Raw genomic sequence first — 22,915 nt, forward strand, 5'->3', positions numbered from 1 at the left:
TATACCATTTATTAGCCATGGGACCCTGGGCAAGTTGTTTAACCACTCTAAACCTGAGTTTCTTCAGCTGTGAAACAGGAAAAATTATAGTGCCTGTTCTACTGTGATGATGATTAAATGAGATAATGCATGCTAAACACTTGTGGGGCATTTAACTCCGTATTTGAAATAGAAAAAAACAAGTAAAATGTTTGCCATTTGTATTGGATTAAAGAGGCTATTCACTTTGGATAGTATGAAAGCAGCCTATTAAAATGGGAGGAAGTGGAAAATTTGAATTCTAAGTGTCTAGAACAATCATTGTTTGCTACCCAATTAAATAATCTGAAGGAATCCAGAAATCTTCATTGTTTTTTTCATAACTTTCTTTGCACCTCTAGATTTCACGTGTGCACAAGATGGAGAGAGCGAGGCTGAGTTTTTACTTGATGACTTTGAAGAAAAAACAGAAAGAGAAAAGAAACATACCAATTTCACTTTGTGCAACGTCTGTAACATTCAGCTAAATTCGGCCGCTCAAGCACAAATCCACTACAATGGCAAATCACATCAAAAGAGATTAAAACAACTCAGCAATGGGATGCTGAAAAATGACAATGGTAAGTTTTGCTAAAAGCGTATTCTCGATTTTACGTCATCGACTTAAGTTATTTGTGTACCTGCAGATGTGAAACTGAAAGAATGGGCTAATGTCTATTTTCAAAACCAGGACAAAATATTAAACAGAAGCTTTATCAGCAAAGTACATTAAAATAAATAATTGCTTACAGCTTTTTGGATGAAAAAGGCAAATTTTGTTTGTTGTATAGACCCAACTATGTTAGCATTGTGATTATGACTCACTGGGACATTGGCTATAATTCGACAAAGTTGACATTAGAATTCCTTGATGTTTGCCTTTAATATAGTTTTTTGGAAACAGACATCTTTTTACATTTTACATAAAAAATATTTTTTGTTTGTTTTTTGCACGTTAGGGGGTTTAGTTAGTAAGATTGCAATTGATTTTAAATAGTTACATATCTTTTCAAGTAGGTGTTTTAACCAATAAAATCTGATCTATTAGTATGTACAAATTGTTTAAATTTGCTAATGGGAATTAATGGTTTGTTTAATCACCTTAGACCACTTTTTTAAAGGATGCATAGAATTTACAAGTAAACGGATTTAAAAAATAAGACCAAAGTGCTTTTGGTAACAAGTGGAAAGTTATTAGAAAAACCGTGGAGAGGCGAGGGAGCGGTGGGTGAACTCCTGCCTCGGGGACTTTGGAAAACTAAAGCAATAGCAACTATAAAGAGTTACAATATTGTTTTCTGGTTAGATGTTTCATGTTTGATAAATAAGATACGTTTTATCTAATTTTAATGATGTTTAAAAATGAGATTGAATTGTGATCTTTTCTAATATTTGATGTCATAAAAATTTTTTAGTATGATTTTGTAGTTTGCTTCACGGCCACCAAATAATGAGAAGAAAAAAACAGTACATTTTTTAAATGGAAATTATTTCTGCCTTGCTTTGTGTTTTTTGGTATGAATGAGTTGGAATAGTCTCATAGAAAGCACTCCGTGTTTCTCTTTCTATGATGTAATTGGTCAAAGAGATATAAAAACAAAAATAGTCACCAAAAAGTAATAGAGAACTACTAAATTCTGTAGGCAAAAGATGAACTATTAAGGCAAGTGTACTTAAGGGAAATCTATTCCCTATCATTGACAGTCAGGTAGAATCATCTTAAGCACAGCATGATTCAATTTCACGTTGTTTTCTTTAAGTTTGTGTTGATGGTAAAGGTGTCAGCTTTGGTGTTGTACTTCACCTACCTTGATATTTACAAACCTCTGGGGAAGTAATAAAGGATATCATAGAAAGAGACTAGGACAGAAGACATGCCTGGCTTAGAAACTCACATCAGAGCTGGTCCCACACAAAATTTAGACTGGTCAAAGACTTCCCAGTCACAATGCTAGAAATGAGTTTTCTCAAAGTGAATATTTTAAAATAATTGTACCAATACACTTGTTATGGGCTAGCATTGTACTAAAGCCTTTAAGTATATTTTCCTATTTAATTTTTCCTCACAACCAGAGGGATATTGCCATTATCTTCCGCTTACAGATGTGGAAATTGAGGATAACATGGATTGAACAGTGTGCTGAAGGTCACACAACTATTAAATGGTCAAACTAGCCATCAAATTCAGGTCTTATTCATTTAAATACCTGTACTTCTAAAGGCTACTGTCTCCCCACAGTGAATAAATTGTAGAAACTGTGCCTTTCTTTATCCAAAGAGAGAAATCATTTTAAGAGGACATAAAAAAATAAAACTCTATCATATGAATTGGTCAGCAATGCACTGATGAATGTGGTGTTTAACAAAATTTTATTGCTACATTTTCTATTTATATTACTTTTTTCCAAGGTTTTCTTTTTTTTTTTTTAGTATCATCATGTTAGTGAAAGTCATTAACAAAAACTATGAGTTAATAGAAGCACTTGGTTTAGGTCATATTAGTTTGGCCTGAAATTATGTGTCAGAGGAGCCCTCACCTTTAAGAACAGGTGGATCTAAATGCAAGCAATTAATCTCACAATTTAGTTAGTACTTTTCATTAACATGGAAATATAGTCCTTATTTTACATATGCTGTATCTCATCGCTCTGAAACTGTACCTTTTCAGGTCTGTTGGGGATAATAAAGGAGCCCAATTCCAAATTTTAGACACCTAATAATGGTCATCCCTTTGTCTACACAGAGACCAAGGTAAAAATAAGGATTACGAAAGATGATAGATCTTACAAATTCTTAGTCAAGAGTATTATCATTGTTAGTTTTCTTAGAGAAAGATATGGGAGTTATTTTATTCTTCTCCTTGGATGTGCATAGTTGCAAAAATGACTGCTGTGAACTTCTTTCATCTTCATAAAATCCTCTTCTCAATTTAGATTTCAAATGGGAAATAAAGTGGTGTCAAGAAAGGAATATGGCAATAGAGATGCTTACCTGAATTCATTCAACGCAGTACATAATTCGTGTATTTCTAAGAGTGCAAATAAAAGAAATAATAGACATGGGACTAAGTTTTTATTACTCATCCAGGATTGTCTAAATGGAAAAAAATATAATTTCTATCTTGAATGATCGTAGAACATCGTATAATCACATGCCTGGAGGCGTATCCTAATAGGCACTACAAAGAACCAGAACGAACATGAGAGACAACCAACATATCTAAAATATAGTTTCTATGATTTCTCATGTCATCGCTCTTATTACAGAAAGTGATCTGAAGATCACAGTGAAAAAAGTATATCGTGCGTGCAAGTTAATTAGGAGGCCATTGTTCCCACATGTAAGACTTCAACATCTGACATTTCCACTTCAGTGTCTGACAGTGCTGCACTCTTTGCAGAAGTAAAGTTGTCTAGAACACATGCTCACCACCTGAGTGCATGCTGTCCTCAGCTCCCGAGGTCCCAACTGCTGAGGTGGGAGTGTTGCCTGTTGGGTTCCTCCCCAGGCATTGCCCTCAGCTAAAGGGAGCTACCTCTCCTGAACTTGCTCCCTCCCTGAGGGCAGCCTGCAGAAAGTCCCAGCTCCTTGCCTTAAAAATGAGTGAACATCTCCAACAGGCCATTCCAACTTCAGATTTCCTGATGCCACTGTTGCAATTCGATCACAGTCCAACCTCACCCCGTACCCAGTCCTGTTTCCCTCATGCCTCACAGGTGTGGATCTCTAGTCTACCACTTGCCCACAAAATCTTCATGTCAGGGTCGCCTTCCTGGGATCCATCTAAGATACCACCAGTGAATTCTATAGTCTAATAAGTAATATGTATAATATGTTTCATTATGCAAAAGAAAATAAAATTAATACTTTCTCCCACATTTATTTTCCATTTAATGCCTGTGATTTAAGAGTTATCATCAAAAATGCAAAAGGGATGAAAAGTGAACTAGTATTTATTGTTCCAGGTACTTTATATACATTATCTATTGAACCCCTTTATATACATCATCTATTGAACCCCAAGCAACAGCTCTGCAAAGCAACTGTTATGACCTCTATATTACAAATAAGATAGCCAAAAATCAAAGGGAATAAGAGACTTGGCAAATAACTCTGTTTGTTGCCTATGTCTACATTATCAGCAACATGCTAATCTCCCTGGTAACTACTGTCAACAAAATTATGCCATACACTTAGATATTTTCTTATGTTATTGAGTTTATGTCGTGTTTTTTTTTTTTTTTTAATTTTTATTTTTTCCTTTTTCTCCCCAAAGCCCCCCGGTACATAGTTGTGTATTCTTCGTTGTGGGTTCTTCTAGTTGTGGCATGTGGGACGCTGCCTCAGCGTGGTCTGATGAGCAGTGCCATGTCCGCGCCCAGGATTCGAACTAACGAAACACTGGGCCGCCTGCAGCGGAGCGCGCGAACTTAACCACTCGGCCACGGGGCCAGCCCCTGTCGTTTTTGTAAAGCACTTAAATTATTACAACAAAGCAGCTGTTTGCTTAAATTTTCTTCACCAAATCTAACTGCTGAAAATATTTTGTGCAGAATAGAGTCATGAAAATAGGTCATTTTGTAATGTGTGTTCTCTTTTATTTCAGAAATACATTTATTTTTGTATTAGCATACTTTTTGATGATGAGGTAAGATACAGAAGTGGCAGAAAGATATTCTATAATTGAAAGTTGTTGAAATGTGTAGACTTTTTTATATTCTAGAGATTCCATGCTTCACTCTCTCATGAAAACTATAAACCAAAGAAATTCCAATATATACTGTGTGGCTTATTAAATTTATTTTTGGAAAAGGTCTTTGATTTCATATTTATGAGGAAATTAAGTTTTGCAAATAACAATTATTTTCTGATGATTAAAATTGTCCCATCTGGGCTGTACACAAATGTACAAAAATAAAAATCACCAAGAATCCTGCAAAGGTAATTAATTACAAACTTTTTTCAGAATTCTACCAGGTATGCAAATAAATATAAGTAAGCAGTATTATATGTATGATATTACATTTATTATAACATAATAGTGTTTGAAAATCATCACCTTTTTATGAATTCATATTTTAAAATTACCCTAAAGAAATTAATAACGGACTTGAGATTTCTGGCTGTTAGATTTTTCTCACATTTGTCATTTTGCTTTCCAACTATGTGATATATTCTGTAATGGAAAAACCGAAACATTAAACATTATAATGAAGTATAAAATGAAGCATCAGAAGGCTTTTATCAAAAACCAGAAATTTGAAGATTAGAATAAAAACGCTTCCTTCATTCATGAGAGCATTTTGGAATATATTGCAAAGGGTACAACTTTCAGGATTTTTAAAGCTTTATGGTCAACTAATTTAATTCAATTTCATGTGCTTATCATAATTAAGCTGTTATTAATGCTTGTTGAAGGACTGAGTAACAAGTTGGCCTGTTGTGGCAGCTTTATTTTAGTCACACAACCTTCATCATATTTGAGTTATTTTATTAAGCCTAGTTTTCTATTTTTATTGCGCTGAAACTGCTATCAAATAATTCAGTTTTATCTAACAGTATTCTAGCCTCTTTCGGTGCTCATTGTTTTGTAACACATAAATCTAGAATATTGTTGCCGTTATCTATCCTCTTAGCATTAAATTTTCTTTTATTTAACAGTAAAACTAAATAAAATTTTACTTTCTAGGTCTCACTGATAGATTTTCTTTTCTCTTTCCATCGACTGTCCCAGATGAGGTTTAAAGTGTTAGTAGATTTTCAATTTACAAGCTGTTCCTTCTCTTGCAACACTGATAGTTAATAAAACCAAAATAGCTCCGTAGAATCTTTCTGGTAGCTCAAGCCTTGATTTTTGTATATAAATTCCTCATTTATATATAAATTCATCTCATCTTTGGTCTCCAAGGACTACTTGTGCTTTTGTAGAATGTCAGTAGACTAATTAGAACTTGCCAGTACATTTGTGGATTCGTAATGATCCCTTTGGGGGTCATTTTATTTAATAATGATAACTGCTTTTCTAATAATGCCTTATCCATATTAGCATATGACATATTTCAGTGTAGCAATAAGGAAAATTGCCTTGTTCATACTTCTCTTTTATTGACCATATCAGCTAAGGGGAGGCAATGAAAAGATGCTGATACCGAACTGCCCAATGTTATATAATAAGACATTTGTTCTTGTTTGAGTGATCTAAGTTTCTTTTTTGTCACTGAAGGAAAAAATATGGGAGAAAATGACAAATGTTCATTTTACCACGTTCAAATTTTGAGTAGGCTTGGCTTCAGTTTTCAATTTTTTTCTCCCTAAAGAGAAAACATATGGATCGTTTCGAAAGGGATAGACTTCTAGCCACCGGCTACTTGTTTCACCTGGACTTAACACTAATTCCATTAAAAGACGCCATCTTTCTCAACATGGAGATTTATTTATCTAGTCTGTGTCCTTAAGAAGTCTCTCTTTACTGAGATAATGGTGAGATTTTACAATCTGAGGCTGATAATTCAGCCTGGTCTGTCTGGAGACCCCTCTAGCAGCTACTGTACCCAAGAAGTGTACTCCAGTTCTTCGTGGCCATTATTATCCAGGAAAAATTGGATGAAGTGACCATTAAAGGAAGTCTTAAGAGAAGGAAAAATGAATTAGATGTGTGCCATTTAGTTTGACAGTAGAATTTATTTGGGATAGAAGAGATTTCCATTTGTGATTCTCTGTGTGTATATGTGCACGCATGTTTGGGGAAAGTTGGAAGAATTGCAGGAATTGGGAGCTTATTGCAGTGGTAGTATAAACTGAGAGCAGAATAATTTTTTTTTTTGCGTCTGAAGCTCAAATCCATTTAGCACAGGTGGAACTACCTCTTGTTTCCTCACCTTTCGCCTCTTTTGGTCACTAACCACCTTCAGCGGCAACATCTTCCAGGACAGTGTTTTTCTACCCTACAAACTTGGGGAAATGACCACTTTTCTAGTTTTTAGGTTTGAAAGTACGAGATTTTTTCAGTTTTGTTCTGTTTCCTCTATATTTCCCCTAAAAGTAGTTTTCCCATGATAACAGAGTTAGTAAGTAATAGAGGTGTGATTCTTTTATTTTTATTGAATTTTAGTGCACATACAATATTATATTAGTTTCGGGTGTACAACGCAGTGATTCAACATTTTTATACATTATGAAATGATCACCACGATGTCTAGTTACCATCTGTCACCATACAGTTATTACAATGTTGTTGACTGTATTCCCTATGGTGTACATTACATCCCCATGACATTTATTTTACAGCTGGAAGTTTGTGCCTTTAAACCCCTTCACCTATTTTGTCTACCCTCCCACCCCCTCCCTAGATGGGATTTTTTAATGTATGAATTTTCCTTTCCTAAACAATTTATTTTAGCTTTGGAGGCCAACCCTATTTAAATTGGCTTCCCAATTTCTACAGTTTCACTCCCGGCATGGCACAGTTCATCTTTTTGTGCTTGTTTCTCAAAAACACTAAGGAATGGTATGAGCATGTGTGTGTTTTTAAGATGGTATCATAGATTAATTCATTAAATAGACTTTTAAAATATTAATTTTAAATCTTTAAATAACAGATAAGAAAGGAATTTTCAAAAATAGCAGTCCATATATGTGTGTTTACCCATATATGTGTGTTTACTCTCCTTGTTTCCAAAATTGCAATGATGTGACCCAGGAAATTGAGAACAAAAGTAAGAAAGTCCATAGCAACAGTGCACACTTGAGAAGGTAGAGTAGGAATTTCTGGAAAATGAAATGAAAATGAAGTAAAACACTCTAAACACAATTAGAAAACCCAAAGGTAGTAAAAAAGGGCTCTATAACTTAGGTTTCTAACAAAACTTCAGAATATCTCTAAGGTTAATCTGAAGTAGCCTTAAAGGTGGAGCTCACTGTTTGATGAACATTTTGATGAATTTACTTATGTTGGTTTGCAGTTAGAAGCTGGGACATAACTGACCTGTCCAGCCTAATAGAGGAAAAGTAAAGAGAAAATGAGTCTGGGGACACAAGCCAGAAAGCTCAGAAAGTGAATATCTTGATGGGGTCAAAGATAAGAGAGGATAGGGAGACCAGACATGTCTAATGTGAATTTTTAATTTGTTACTTTTCTAATGTGTGCTGTAATTCCCTCTAACGTCTCACCTATGGAATCTCCAGTAAAGACAACGTTGCTTACTGACATTTTATGTGAGATTAGAGTCCTTCTTGGGGAACTGAAATGGATGCCAAGACTATATCCAGGTGGAGGTTGACTATATGCATACTGGTGAAGAGACAAAGGATGGATTACGTATGCATTACCCATTTTCAACTACTTATGTCAGGTATGGTGTTGAAATCAAAGATATGAGCAAGAGATATTGACTACTCACTTAAAATGTGCCAATCTTGAGAGATAAGAAAACATGAACATAAATTTCAATTCAAGATTTTGCTTGAGAGAAAATGTGATGAAGAAACACATATGATTTTATTTCAGTGATTCAATAAAAGTATAAAAATACAGAGGATTGTGTGAAGTAATCAATGAGTAAGAGGTAAAGCTACTATGGTTTCAAAAGTAGAAGAATAAAAGCGGAATTAATATAAGACTATTTAACTACCTTAACACGGAATAAACAAATTCTTGTGTATGCAATAGTAATTCTGATGAATAATTCATATTTTCCGATTTCAAAGAAGTTTACAGTCTTCTAACAAAGACAGTTGGTGCAAAATATGTAATTAACAGGAGAAATAAAATAGTGAATACAGCCTGAATGAGGAATTAACACGGTTCTCATTTAGAACCCTGTTTGTATGCTGTGTGCTGCTGTTAGGTTCATTTATAATAGTATGGTTGATGTTAAGAAATTGAACAGGAAAAAGGCTGATTGGAGGATGAGTAACAAAGATGATAACTTGACCTATGGATATATTCAGTTTGTACTATCAAGACATTGGTTTTATCCTCACTGGTAGAATAGCAACAGCTGAGGGAGTGATAAGCCAAAAGAAAGAAGAAAAGGGAAGCTACCTTAAAATTTAGTTTTTGTCATGTGGGAGGAAGAGAAAGGATATCCTAGGAGATAATGAAGGTGTCAGAAATATAAAGGATAAGTAATGTTTGTTGTGCATTTACTTTGTTGTAGATATTATTCTAATAACTACCTGTGTGTTTATTCAATCATATTTTTATAAATTAGTATAGTTATTAGTATCCGTTATATAGATCAATAAAGTGAGACAAAGAAAAGTAAAGTAACTTGCCCAGGATCACCTAGCTAGAGAAAGATGGAACCAGACCCTCAACCCTGGCTAGCTAGCTCCAGAGTCCATGCTCATATCCATGATGCTACATCAGCTCTCAAGCCTGGAGAACAACTTGGAATGTTCCAGGGTTCAGAAGTCAAAGGAGAGAATTTCAGACAAAGAGGTTAACCTGTGGGGACTGAAGGCTTTTTTCAGAGAGGTCAAGAAAGGCAACCTCTATTGGAGATGTGGAAATTGTAAAGTGTCAGGTTATTTTTGAGAAATTATTTCAATGAAGTGAGAAAAGCAGAATCATATTTTGAGAGGTTAAGACAGTATTTCTCTAACTGTTGATCTTTAGACTGCCTATTTCAGAATCACCCTTAGTGCTTTTTAAAAATTCAGATTCCGAGTATACATTCTAAACTCATATAATTGGGATTCTCCAATAACAATTAGTCACAAGAAATAGAAAATCATTAAGAGGGGGTGGAGAAGGAAGAGGAATGGGATGGCCATGGCCTAATTTGCATACTTCCATAGGCAACAAAACTCTGCTATGGAGGCATTTTAGTGACCATCTGTTTTTAACACGTGCTGGGAAAAGACTAATTGCAAGCCCATGAGACTAATCAAAGTGTTTCTTGTTGTTATATTTTCAGTGATGTGTTAGGGAGTCTCATAGATCTGCAAGTCATGAAATCAAATGACTATCGCCCTCTAAATCCAGCTCTGGTGTGAGCATTGGAGGCAATTTGAGGAGCAGATATCCATCTGTGAAAGGGTGGGAGGGTGGTGTACACCATAGTTTGCATCTGGTCTTGCTCTTTTCCTTGGAATTCTGACCATCAAATTTTACAATTTCATCATAAAAGAGTGACCAAGTGTGTGTACTTTATCCCAAACTACTTCTTTCAGCAATATTTTGTATATTTTTATTCTTGTTACATTTTCCGTTGCTGAGGATGTTGTCTTCATAAAGTGGTAAGTCATTTTGTTCCCAGAAGTATATTTGCATTTGTCACCTGATAAATACTTGTTGCGCAATTATCAATATATGTTGATGCGAAGTATTCTGTCTTGTCTCTTTTACTCCTTTCCTACACCAGCCATATACATGCTAGAATCCCTCCCTCTAGGATATCTTGATGACTGAGAAAGTTACTGGGACAAGGAGTCTTTAGGTTTTTTCCTTTGCATTTCATCTCCTGTCTAAAATTCAAAGTCCTTACTCGATAAGTATATTTTTACCCTGGGGTATCTGAATACTCTTTTGAATACTGTTACCTTCCCTTATGTTGAATTCATCCATTATTAAATGTAAAAGAGACCCAAGTTGAAAAATGTTAACAAAAACTATATGATCCTTATTTTCTTTCAACAAATTTGAGAAACGTTTTTATTACTTTTTAAAAAGACAATAAGAGGTTTAGAATTATACTTAGTTATTCTAATTTAAAAATCCACTTTTAATGCAGAAAACATTTAATAAAAATAGGAACAGTTTCACTTTACTATTTAAATCTTTTAGACAGGATTGCCTAAACGTTTGAGACAATAAATTAGAATAGTGTCAGAAAAACCTAACACATCTTGTAGGTGTTCAATAAATATTGACTTAAGATTATAATTCTGTCGGTCACATTTTATTTACTCAACTAGTCAAGGACTCCATTTGCCAACATGACTAATGAAAGTGTCCCAATGTTTGTAATGCTTGCTATCAGGTTTTTATTCCTACTCTATAAAATGTTTTTTCTTCTAAAGTAAAATATCCTTAGAAATTTCTTTAGTTCCGGAAATATCTTAAGAATGTACAATATTCTCACTAATATGAGCATCAGGCCTATTTTAATTCTGTCATATTTCTGAGATGAACAAAAATCAAAGTAAGGATGCCAACATCTCATGTTCCTGATGCTGAAATGATTTCTTTGTCAAACTATCAATAACATTGCCATTGTCCGTCACATAATGAGATTGATTGACTTATTCAGTGATGCTTAAAAATCTTCATTTTCCCCTTTATACTGTTTAAGGATTGCCTTCAAAATTAACTTAATATAAAAGCTCACCACTAAATATTATATGCTACATTATTAATTTCTTTGATGTTCGATTACAATCAAATTTCATAAACCAAAAAACACATTTCTTTTAACATCACAGGAAGAGCAATGCTCTTTGTTTCCTGTGGAGATATGGTGTTGTGAGGAATCCAAAAATTGAAGGATTTTCAAATTTAAAGCAGAATAAAGATATCTAAAATATTCCTGAATTCTTTACTATTATGAGAAATATATTTGTTTATCTTATATGATTTTGAGAGATGTTAAAATAGAAAGAAGGGGGTCAGATATAGGGAAAAGCCGGAAGTGAGACAAGAAGTCCCAGAGTAGTAAGATATGTTAGAGAGATTCACAGAAACATCAAGGCCTGAAGGAGCTTCTTGGCTCGTGCTTCATTTAGGACTCCAGAATAACTCTACTTCATCTGATGAGTTTCTGCTAAGTAAAGAGATCAGGAAAAGAGGGCTTAGGTTGCATGTAGAGCTTTCCTCTGTTCCCTTCTGATGGAAAGGAGAGACTCAGATATTCCCTGTTTCCCTACATGGTGGAACCCTATTTAGCTGAATTGAGTTGCTATGGGACCTGCCATGGTGAGGGGCAAGGACAGCCCACATCCTAGACCTCAGCTTGGTTTGATAGTGTAGCAGGGACTCAGAGTGGTTTGCAGCATCTACATGAATCAATGTAAGGTTACGTTAGCCAGACAGATATCTTGGTTCCTGATCTAAATGGAAATGAAATGAGCTTCAGTCATAGCAACAGGACTTCAGTAGCAGACATTGAAGAATACCCTCAGATGGGCATCCAACCAACCACATCCCAGTAGACATCAACTAACATATTCTCAAGGACCAACATCATGAGGCCAGAGACCACCTTTATTCCGAATTTGTTCACATGAGACTTGCTCTATACACCAAAAACCTTGTTGGATAGGAGAAGTGGAATCAGAGATTAAGCTGAAAGACTGAATGATAAAACTAAAAGTGACTGAATGGTGGAAATAGGAACATTTCAATCAATAGAGAGATAGCTACCATGATGAGCACATTTAGACAGTAATTTGCAACTCTTCTATGTCTCCCACAAGGTGTGGAGGTAAAAGGTATCCAGAAGTTCCTGTTAATAAGTAGCTGAGGATGCTGACTGTGAGCAGGACCAGCTACATAATTTGCAGAGCTCAGTACAAAATGAAAATGTGTGGTAACTTTTCAACATCTATTAAGAAATTCAAGATGCTGACAGGAGAGTATTAAACCTGGCTTAGGGCCAGTGTGAGTGTGGAGCACTGTGTGACTGCATGGGTCTCAGGGCCATGAAGCTGGCCCTGGCTGTGAGCTTGCCTCATGGAGTTTTGGCCTCAGGGAAGACCTGGCCCTGTGGGCAATGGCTACAGGTAGGATCACTAAATCCAGCAAGTAATGGGAGTCCAAGTTGGACCCAAGGGAGACTATGGTACTAAAGAGAACTGGGGCCCAGTCAGGAGAGGGGATGTCACCCATTCTCTGTGGGAGCATTTCCAAAGCAAGAGAACAGAACATGAATTTACCAGCCAAAGAGTTGTACATCAGAGGTCAGCAGGGATAACCCATCAACCATGTAGAAAATGGGTGTATGCAGTGGTATGTTAGTGGATGTTTAACACCTGGCTCTCCAGAAAAGACAAGACATGATTTGTGACATTTACCTCTTTCCCACCATGGCTGGTTTCATGCTACGAACATGACATCACAGAACACAGAGTAGGGTAGGGAAGAAATGCACACAACAATTGGTTGAGTCAGTGCAAGGTTCCACTACATCCCTGGTTGTATGTGTGACCAGTGGATTCAGAAGATAGTACAAGGACCCGTATATGTAGAATGATATTGCGGTAGGCTAAATAATATCCCCCCAAAGATGTCCACATCCCAATCCCTGAGACTTGTGAATATGTAACCTTACACGGCAAGGTGACTTTGAAGATGTGATTAGGTCAAGAATCTTGAGATGGGGAGACTATCCTGGATTATCTGGGTAGGACAAATGTAATCACAAAGTTCTTAAAAGAGGGGAATCGGGGAGGTCAGAGCCAGAGAAGGAGATGGGATGACAGACGCAGAGGTTGGAGCGATGCACTTTGAAGATGGAGCAAGGGTCCACAGAGTGTGGTGGTTTCTAGAAGCTGGAAAAGGCAAAGAAACAGATATTCTCCTTAGAGCCTCCAGAAGTATGGTGCCCAGCTGACACTTTGATTTGGGCCGGTAGGATGCATTTCATACTTCTGACCTCCAGACCTGTAAGATAAATTTAGCTTGTTTTCAGCCACCCAGTATGTGGTAATTTGTTCTAGCAGCAATAGGAAGCAAATGCAAGTGCTGTTCTCCTCCTTCGTGCTAGGAGGTCAAACAAGCACTCACTCTTGTGCTACTTTAGAAGAGAGCAGAGGATAAGAATACTAAGCATTTGTCTCAAAGAATTACTGAAAGAGATTTTTAAAATTACTAATGAACTAAGTTAAATTCCTTTCTAGCCCATTTGGTTAAAAGAATCATGAGAAAAGATCTGTGATAGCTAATGAGAGGCTACATGTATTTGTACATTGTGGTGGTGATTTTTCTCATCATAGTAGGGCCAGGGTGCCCAGACATTTGGTAAAATGTTATTCTGTATTTCTGTGAAGGTGTTTTTTGGATGAGATTAACATTTAAATCTGTGGACTTTGAGTAAAGCAAATTACCCTCCATAATGTGGTGGGCCTCGTCCAATCAGTTGAAGCCCTTAATTGACCAAAGACTAACCTCTTCCAAGCAAGGAGTTCTACCAGCAGACGGCCTTTGGACTAGAATTACGCTCTTCCCTCAATCTCCAGCCTGACAGTCTACCTCATCAGATTGTGGACCTGCTAACCCTCCACAATCACGTGAGCCATTTCCTTAAAATAAATCTCTCGACCTATATATACACATTTTCTTGGTTCTGTTTTTCTAGAGAACTCTAGCTAATACACGTTTCTAAGTTTAGTTTGCATGAACTTATAACCCCAATATACATGTAATCTATCAACTGTAGGAATTGCCATCTCTATTTCATTCCTTCTTATTTCCCTCCTCAACCCACAGTGTCTAAAAGAGGTCAAGAACTATCTCTTCTGCATGTACTTAAGAACATAATTCTCTTGGTTTCCAGCTCATATTACATATTTCCTTCTCTGTTCCTGTGGTTCATTACAGAAAAGTCTTGTTTAGCTGCCAGCATAGTGCCACCACTATCAGTCAGCTTGTGCAAATGTACCTGTGATATTCCAGCCCTACCCCCAGAGCACTCCGAAGCTGCCCCAGCCCAATGAAACTGCCAGTTGTGCTAATGACTTATGATGTCCTTTTCAGCATATTCCATGGCATAGAGGAAGACACATCTAGAGTTGAGACATTGTGCTCATGTTGACCTAACTAGGAAATCAAAATTAGAAGATATTATTTTAGTTTTTAATCTATAGCTTCTCTCCCTAGAAAGAAATCCACATGCGCTACTGCTTAGGCCAATTTGAGAATGATTTTTTTTTAAGACAACGTTTTTGAGATATCTTTGACATACGGAAATTGTATATATTAAGGTATACAATTTGATGTTTTATATATATTATATATATATATATATATATGTATACATTGTGAAAAGATCATTACAACCAGGCTCAAAAGCTTATCCATCACTTCTACATAGTTATCATTTTGTGTATGTTTGTTTGGTGAGAAGATTTAATTTAAGATCTACGCTCTTAGAAGACTTAAAGTATACAATAGAATATTGTTAAATGTCACCACCGTGCTGTATATTGGATGTTCAGAATTTATTCATTTCACGTAACTAAACCTTTCTACCCTTTGACCAACTTCTCCCCATTTCTCCCACTCCTCAGCCCCTGCAACCACAATTCTGCTCTCTGCTTTTATGAGTTGTACTCTTCTAGATTCCACATATAAGTGAGATCTTGCAGTATTTGTCTTCCTATGTCTGGCTTATTTCACTTATCATAATGCCCTCCAAGTTCATCCATGTTGTCTCAGATAGCAGGATTTACTTCTTCTTGAAGGCTAAATAATATTCCATGTGATATATAGTGAGTGTGTATGTGTGTATTCTTTATCCATTCATCTGTCAACAGACACTTAGCTTGTTTTCATATCTTGGCTATTGTGAATAATTGTGCAATGATCATGGGAATGTAGATAACTCTTTGAAATACTAATTTCATTTTCTTTGGATATGTACTCAGCAGTGGGATGTGTGGATCGTATAGTAGATGAATCCAAAGAGACCCACATGGAGACATCTTATAATCAAATTGTCAAAAGTTAAAGGGAGAATTTTAAAAGCAGCAAGAGGAAAGCAGTTTGTTACATACAAAGGACCCTCATAAGACTATCAGTGGATTTTTCAGCAGAAACCTTGAAGGCTAGAAGAGAGTGAGATGATATATTCATTATGCTGAAAGAGAAAAACTGCCAACCAAGCTTCTATACCTGGCAAATATGCCTTACAAAAATGAAGGGGAGATAAAAACTTTCTCAAACAAATGAAAGCTGAGGGAATTCATCACCATTAGATCTTCCTTACAAGAAATGCTAAAGAGAGCTCTTCATCTTGAATCAAAAGGATGCTACTCAGCCACACATGAGCATAAGAAAGCATGAAACTCATTGGTAACAGAAATATATAGACAAAAACAGAATATCTGATTACCATAACAGTGGTGGGTAATCACTTTGAATTCTAGTATAAAAGTTAAAAGACAAAAGTATGAAAAATAACTATAACTAAATTGTTAGTGGGTATGCAGTATAAATAGATGTAAGTTGAGAATCACTCTTTCCCTTCAAAGCCCTCTGACTGGTTTGTTTTCAGTCCCTTATGAGATAAGCTTTCCCAGGAGGCTCAGTGTTCAGTCAGATTGTCTCCTGAGGGACTTGCCCCCATATGCACTTTACACATGATCAGATAGGTCTAGATTGTCACATGAATATCTCAGATTAAGCTAAAACCTCCTCCAGTTACACTTATTTAAATTTCATTTTGGATGCTCCTCTTAGAATATTAAATATATTTTAGAAACTAATATGTGGGTTCATAGCAAGCTTATTAAAATCATGGCTTCACTGTCCCTATCCTTCTGTAATGTATTGTGTTAGCAGACTAATTGGCTTAGTGGCCTGAAGGAAGAAATTAAACATATTTATCTGTTACTTATCACTTTTTTTTCATTTTTTTGCTGAGGAAGATTCACCCTGAGCTAACATCTGCTGCCAATCTTCCTCTTCTTGTATGTGAGCTGCCGCTACAGCATGGCCACTGATAGATGAGTGATGTAGGTCTGTGCCCAGGAACCAAACCCTGGATGCCAAAGTGGAGAGTGCCAAACTTAACCATTAAACCACTGAGGCTGACCCTATCTCTTACTTCAAACTCAATGCCATGAGTATGTCTTCTATGTAAAGAATTCCTATTCAGAAACTAGGAGAGAAGAAAAGTAAGCATGAATTCTCCTTGTTAATTATTGATCTAAAAAAACCTTTTTTCCCATTTTCATAATTCTGGGGATGTTATTCCAAGCATCTAACACTTGATTTCTTTATATAAAATCTAGTATGAACACAGCTCTTTCCTACTGAGGAATGTTTATGTAAATAATGCAATAAACTATGTATGTGTATATGTGTCTGTAATAGAGACACACACACGTGTAACTGACAATTACTGCATAGCTGCAAGACGTGTATAAGGTTTTATTCAAACATGTAGGAAAAGATGGAAATATGGATCCTCTGAAATGGGGATCTTCCTAAACTAAGGCTTATTTTTCTGTTGGTACTTTGTTTCTGGTTTGTAATTATTTGTGGCATTATTTTACTTACCTTGCCTATTTAATAAGATTCTTGAAAGAAGTGAGTGAGGTAATGTAGGTGGAAGTATTCCAACAATTTCTTTTTCTTAAAAAGATGTGAATTTTAATAACTTATTTCCTCTGATGTGACTGAGAGTTATTTGAACATAAAGAGGTCCAAGACTTTAACAGGAATTTAATTCCATATTAAACCCTGGAGTAAAAGTCAAGGGAATAGCCTCTGAGAATTGCTGAGATTTCTGGAATGTTACTATCACACAGAACTTACCCATCTCTCTGTCGTACTTAGCACTGACAGCATCCAAGCCAAAAGACTTGAGACTGAGGTAAGGAGGAGAGGTGGACAAAGTGCGTTGTCTTTCGTAGGCAACCTGAGAAAGGAGGGGAAAACAAGGAGTGACAACTGTTGGAAAGAGAGGAGCGCAAACAGAGCCCCTAGGGATTAGCCAGAAAAAATGTTTTAATAGAGTGTGAAGCACAAATAGCCTGTATCTGAGATGTGGGCCCAGTAGCTGAATTGACAGACACTTGTATTTGGGTCCCCTATATTAGTGGTTCCAATCAGCATCACCTGAATGCGGGGTAAAACCCAATTCTTGGGGCCCTACCCCAAATTTATTGAATCAGAAACTCCAAGAGTGGGCCAAGCAATCTGTGTCTTGAGTCCTTCAGGTGCTCTGTTGCAGGCTCAAGTTTGAGAATCACTGCCCTATGTAATATATACCATCTCAGAAACAATAATCTTAAGATTAAATAAGGCAATTTATGTAATATGTTTAGTGCAAGCATGCAGTTAACCTTCAATAAAATAAGTGTTAGCTATAATTATGTTTAGTCCTTGTTAAACACTATAATCAGCTGGAATAAAAGTCAAGGTTGGGAAACTAACATATATATATAGACATAGACTTTTAGGACTTATAGTGTCCTTAGAAAAATAATTCAGGGACCCCTCACTTTTTACCTGCATACAGATCACCTGGGAATCTAAAATGCAGATTCTGATGCAGACAGGTCTCGGGCAGTGCCTGAGATTCAGCGTTTCTAACCAGCTCCCAGGGCATGCCACTGCTACTGGTCTTGGGACCAAACTTTGAGTAGCAAGGATCTGGCCCATAGTCCTTTTTATTTCCACTTGACAGTTCTTAGCAGCCGCCAAAGCAATCTGAAAGAGAAGTTTGAATCTTCATGGGAAAGCCAAAGGATAGAAGGTGGGCAGCAAGTTGGAACTCTCTGGAGTTCATGTGATCTATTCCCTTGAGTTGCAGCTTTTGTCCATCTTTCTTTAGGAAGCAATTTAGCACTTCTAAGAAGAGAGAGTTTGGAAAGTAACCACAAATTCCTAAACTTTTATGATCATTTCCCATTAATTACATAACTTCGGAGGGAAACAAATAGTACTGCTGGACTAAGCAAAAGGTGAGACAGATGCCTTAGACAAGTCATATATGACTACCACCGTGTAGATCTTTGCAAAACCATTCTAGAAGAGTCCACACTCCTGCTTTGATTAGTACACCTTTCATGTTTAATTTTCAAAAGCAGCTCCTTTTTTGAAGTTAAACTTAGTTTTAATTGTTGACTCATATACGTAGATTCTTGGTATGTAGCCAAATGGATGCCACCAAGGGGAATTTTTAATTAATTAAATTATGTTTAACTTTGGTCAACCCATCCTTCTACAGTTTTGAAGGTTGTCCAAAAAATGATTGAAAATATAATCTCTACTTTAAAAGAGGAAGCTGGGTGGCATTAAGTGGTAAGTGGTTCTGTTCTTTAACCATCACAGTTAAGTGTTGAAAAGTGTGGTATGACAGACAAGAAATAGCACAGCTTATTTAAGTGGAATTCATTTAACTGTAAGACTTTTCACTGCTTCTGAATTCTGTTCTTTCAGGTCTGGTAAATTTGTGCGTAATTGGATTGGATCACTCCATTGTGCATGGCTGAAGACAAATTTATAAAGCACAAATTCTAACCCAGTTGAGTTTCCTTGAATTATATGGGTTTATATTAAGGTTGTTACAAAATTGTACACAATGGGAATTCTATTCGTGAACTCTTAGTCTAAAGTGGTATTGAATAATAAGAATAAGCCATAATCAAACTACATTTTTGTAATAAATGTCATAAAACAATTATCACAGAAATGCAATGTTTACTCAGTGTCAGCCTTAGAAACATTGCTTTTAAATCTCCAATTCCTTGGGTCAAACTTCTTCTGTGTTGAAGCCAGCATTTCCAGCAGCTCCAGGCTTTCATTTTCCTAACTCCATGCTCAATAAAAGAGAATATGTCTTTCTTAGTTATTACCGCAAACAGCCTCATTTATCACTGAATTCTATGGCAAATGCGGGACTAGGGAAAATGGGTAGTAGGTTCTAGAGTCAACTTGATTCTCTCACTGTGGAGGAAATATTTCCTGAGCAGAACTACTTGGAAAATTGTAATTTTAAAGCCCTCACAAGGGACGAAAGAAATTCAAAAGATAATAAACATTAACCAAGCTCTCCTATAGACCAAGAATAAAATCTCCTTTACCAAAAATCTCTATGGGAAAAAAATCACATAAACTCTGCAACTCAAAAGGACACTTTGACCTATAATAAATTTTAAAATTGCCTCCTAAAACATCAGGTTTGAGCCTCAGTCTTATGTACCTCATGGGCAGTATTTGGCTTGCTATTTGGATTTTAAAATAATTTGAACCTTTGCTAAGAAAATTAATTTTTATGAACATGGAAAAATTGTATAGCCTGCTCTCATTTTATAAGCCTAGATTTTAATATTTAGCACTTAGAAGGGTACCTTTTTTACATCATAAATGAGTCCTCTACTAATGGGTAGCCTTAGTTTTCAACTTTATATTATTCCCCACTAAAGGAAAAAGTTTTTTCTATCAGGATCTATCATATCCTGACCTCTTCAGAATTTCCATCCAAGACTCTTATTAAGACCACTCGAATAACTAGTTTGTTTGCTATTAGTGTGAATATTAGTTTGCTCTCATTTATAGCTTTTTTACATAGAGCTTCATTGTCATCGATCTAAGTTTGTCTTAGAAAGGAAACTTTTAAAAACCATATATTATTTGAAAATTTTATTTTATTTTATTTCGAGAGACATTCTAACAGTGAAACTGCAGCATTTTAAAGTGTAATCATATATAGATGAGACTTGATAGGAAATGTGGATTCCAAAGAAAATTACATTCCCAGGACAGGATAGTTTCAAAGAAGTTTTCTTTTTATTAAAACACAAACACAGGGGCCAGCCCCATGGCTGAGTGGTTAAGTTCGCACGCTCTGCTGCAGACGGCCCAGTGTTTTGTCTGTTCGAATCCTGGGTGTGGACATGGTACCTCTCATCAAGCCACTCTGAGGTGGCATCCCACATGCCACAACTAGAAGGACCCACAACTAAGAATATACAACTATGTACAGGGGTCTTTGGGGAGAAAAAGGAAAAAAATAAAATCTTTAAAAAAAAAACACGAAGACACACATGGTCTATCCTCTGTTCATTTTTTGTTTTTGGGAACAAATTATATAGTAGACTTTTATGTTATTTCAGTGTATTTGTTATTGTTCTTATGAGTATGGTGTTGTATTGTCCATAATTTTTAGTTGCAATATGTCAAAAATATCAGACATAACTTAAAAAGGGAGTTTATTGATTCATTTAATGAAAAGTCGGGGGTGGAGGTCAGAGGGTGGGGTATACCTGGCTTTGAGCACAGCCATGTTTAATGCCATGGCCTCTGTTGTCAGAGTGTCCTGGTTCCACAACTTACTAGCTCTATGATACTGTGCATATTACTTAAAGCCCTTGGGCCTCAGTTTTCTCAACTGTGTAATGTGTATAATAATATTATCTTTTTCAAAGTGTTGTATGAACATGCATGAGGTGCTTAGAATGAACCTTGATACATAGAAACCATAGGATCTTACCGTAAGCATTCCATTTCCAAAGCCGCATCCCTCAGGCGAGCTTTCCTCTGTACTGATTCCATCTGTACCAGCAGCTCCAAGCTTCCATTTTGCCAACACTAAGATCAGCAGAAGAGAAGATCCCTTTCCCAGTTATTATAGCAAGAGCTCAAGAAAACATTCACTGAACACCAATTTGGGCTATGGCCAATCCCCATGGCAAGGAAGCCCTGCTCTGCTAAGCCAGGTGTGGGTCACATGGCCACCCCTACACCTGGCATCAGTCCCACACAGTCTTAAAGTGGGGAGGGGTGGTTTTCCAAGGAAAATTGGGGTCCTCTTGCCATAAGAGAAGGAAGGCAGTTCGGGCAGGCAAGAACAATAGCTGTTTATTTTTAAAGTTCTTTGTTAACTTTGATTCTAATACTTTGACTACATCATTATGATTATTCTAAGTTGTTTGGTCTTTCTAATTACATGCATTTATACAATGACAATAGGAATATTTAGTATTATAACTTTAGTTCACTAACCCTAAATACAATATCAGATTCACTAACAAGTAACATGTAGCTTTTAGTTACCAAAAGTTTTGTCTCATTTGAAGAGCTTACTCTATTAACTTTTTATCTCCTATTAGTAGAGAAAAACAAAATAGTCTCCTTAAAAGAAACACACCAAAAAAAAAAACCCACAACAAAAATCTTCATGTAATATGCTTCACAATTTAGAAAAATTCCAGAAATACTGGCTTATAGATCCTCTTTATTTTTATAAGATTATCACTGAAATATACTATTTTGGTCTGCCCTGCAACCTAGTGTTTATTCATATAAATTATTCCATGAAGATTATTTTGAAAGTGCACAGATTTGAAAGTTTACCCTCTCAGGAAAACCAGAATGTCAGAATCAACATGATCTAAATGTAATCATAAATAAAATATTTTCTGTAATGTGTTTATTCATTCATTCAACAAATGTTATAAAGAGTTTTATTTGCCACGCAAAGATCTTTGCCTTCATGGAGTTTATGATTTAGAAAATAGACAGACAAGAAAAATGGACACCATAAAAAAGTAAATATTGTAAATATATTGTGCCAGTATAGTGTAATTTGGTGCCAGTATAGTATAATATACTATGAGGACATGTAGATTTTGTTTAGGTACTCAATGTGATTGATTTGAGTCTCAAGCTTTAAGACGAAAGGGAAAGACATAGAAAAAATTTTATTCTGTCCAACCCATTGTGTTAGCCTTTTGGGTTATAACAGTTAATGATATTAATGAAGAACACCTAAGGAGTGCTTATACTTTTAGTATGCTTAATTAAACAATAGGAAATAATTCTAAATGGAGCTATTTATCAAATATTATTGTGTATTTCTATTAATGAACCTGTATAAACGTTAGGTCAAACACTATAAATAAAAGTGGACGTTTCCTACTTTTTTTTTTTTCTTGGTGAGGAAAACTGCCCCTGAGCTAACATCTCTGCCAGTCTTCCTCTACTTTATGTGGAATGCCACCACAGCATGGCTTGAGGAGCGGTGCCAGGTCCATGCGCTGGATTCAAACTCGTGAACCCCAGGCTGCCGAAGCAGAGCACACGGACGTAACCGGCATACCACCAGGCCGGCCCCTGGAAGTTTCCTACTTTTTTAGTAGACTAGATGATTCCCCCAGCAAGCTAATTAATCCTTTCCTTGAATGCTCCCTTTCCACTGTGCTCATTGTCATCCACTGTCGCTTTGTT

At 36.1% G+C, this 22,915-nt stretch overlaps 1 protein-coding gene across 1 annotated transcript in view; it reads left to right on the forward strand.

The window, feature by feature from the left end:
• Positions 1–22,915, forward strand: part of ZNF385D (zinc finger protein 385D) — an 806,057-nt gene that overhangs the window by 200,492 nt on the left and 582,650 nt on the right. Inside the window, exon 2 of the mRNA XM_070492980.1 lies at positions 381–599. Coding sequence (XP_070349081.1) covers positions 381–599 — 219 coding nt within the window. The remainder of the gene's footprint in view (positions 1–380; positions 600–22,915) is intronic.

The sequence above is a fragment of the Equus asinus genome, chromosome 21 (genome assembly GCF_041296235.1).
Source record: "Equus asinus isolate D_3611 breed Donkey chromosome 21, EquAss-T2T_v2, whole genome shotgun sequence".
In the NCBI taxonomy this organism is placed as follows: domain Eukaryota; kingdom Metazoa; phylum Chordata; class Mammalia; order Perissodactyla; family Equidae; genus Equus; species Equus asinus.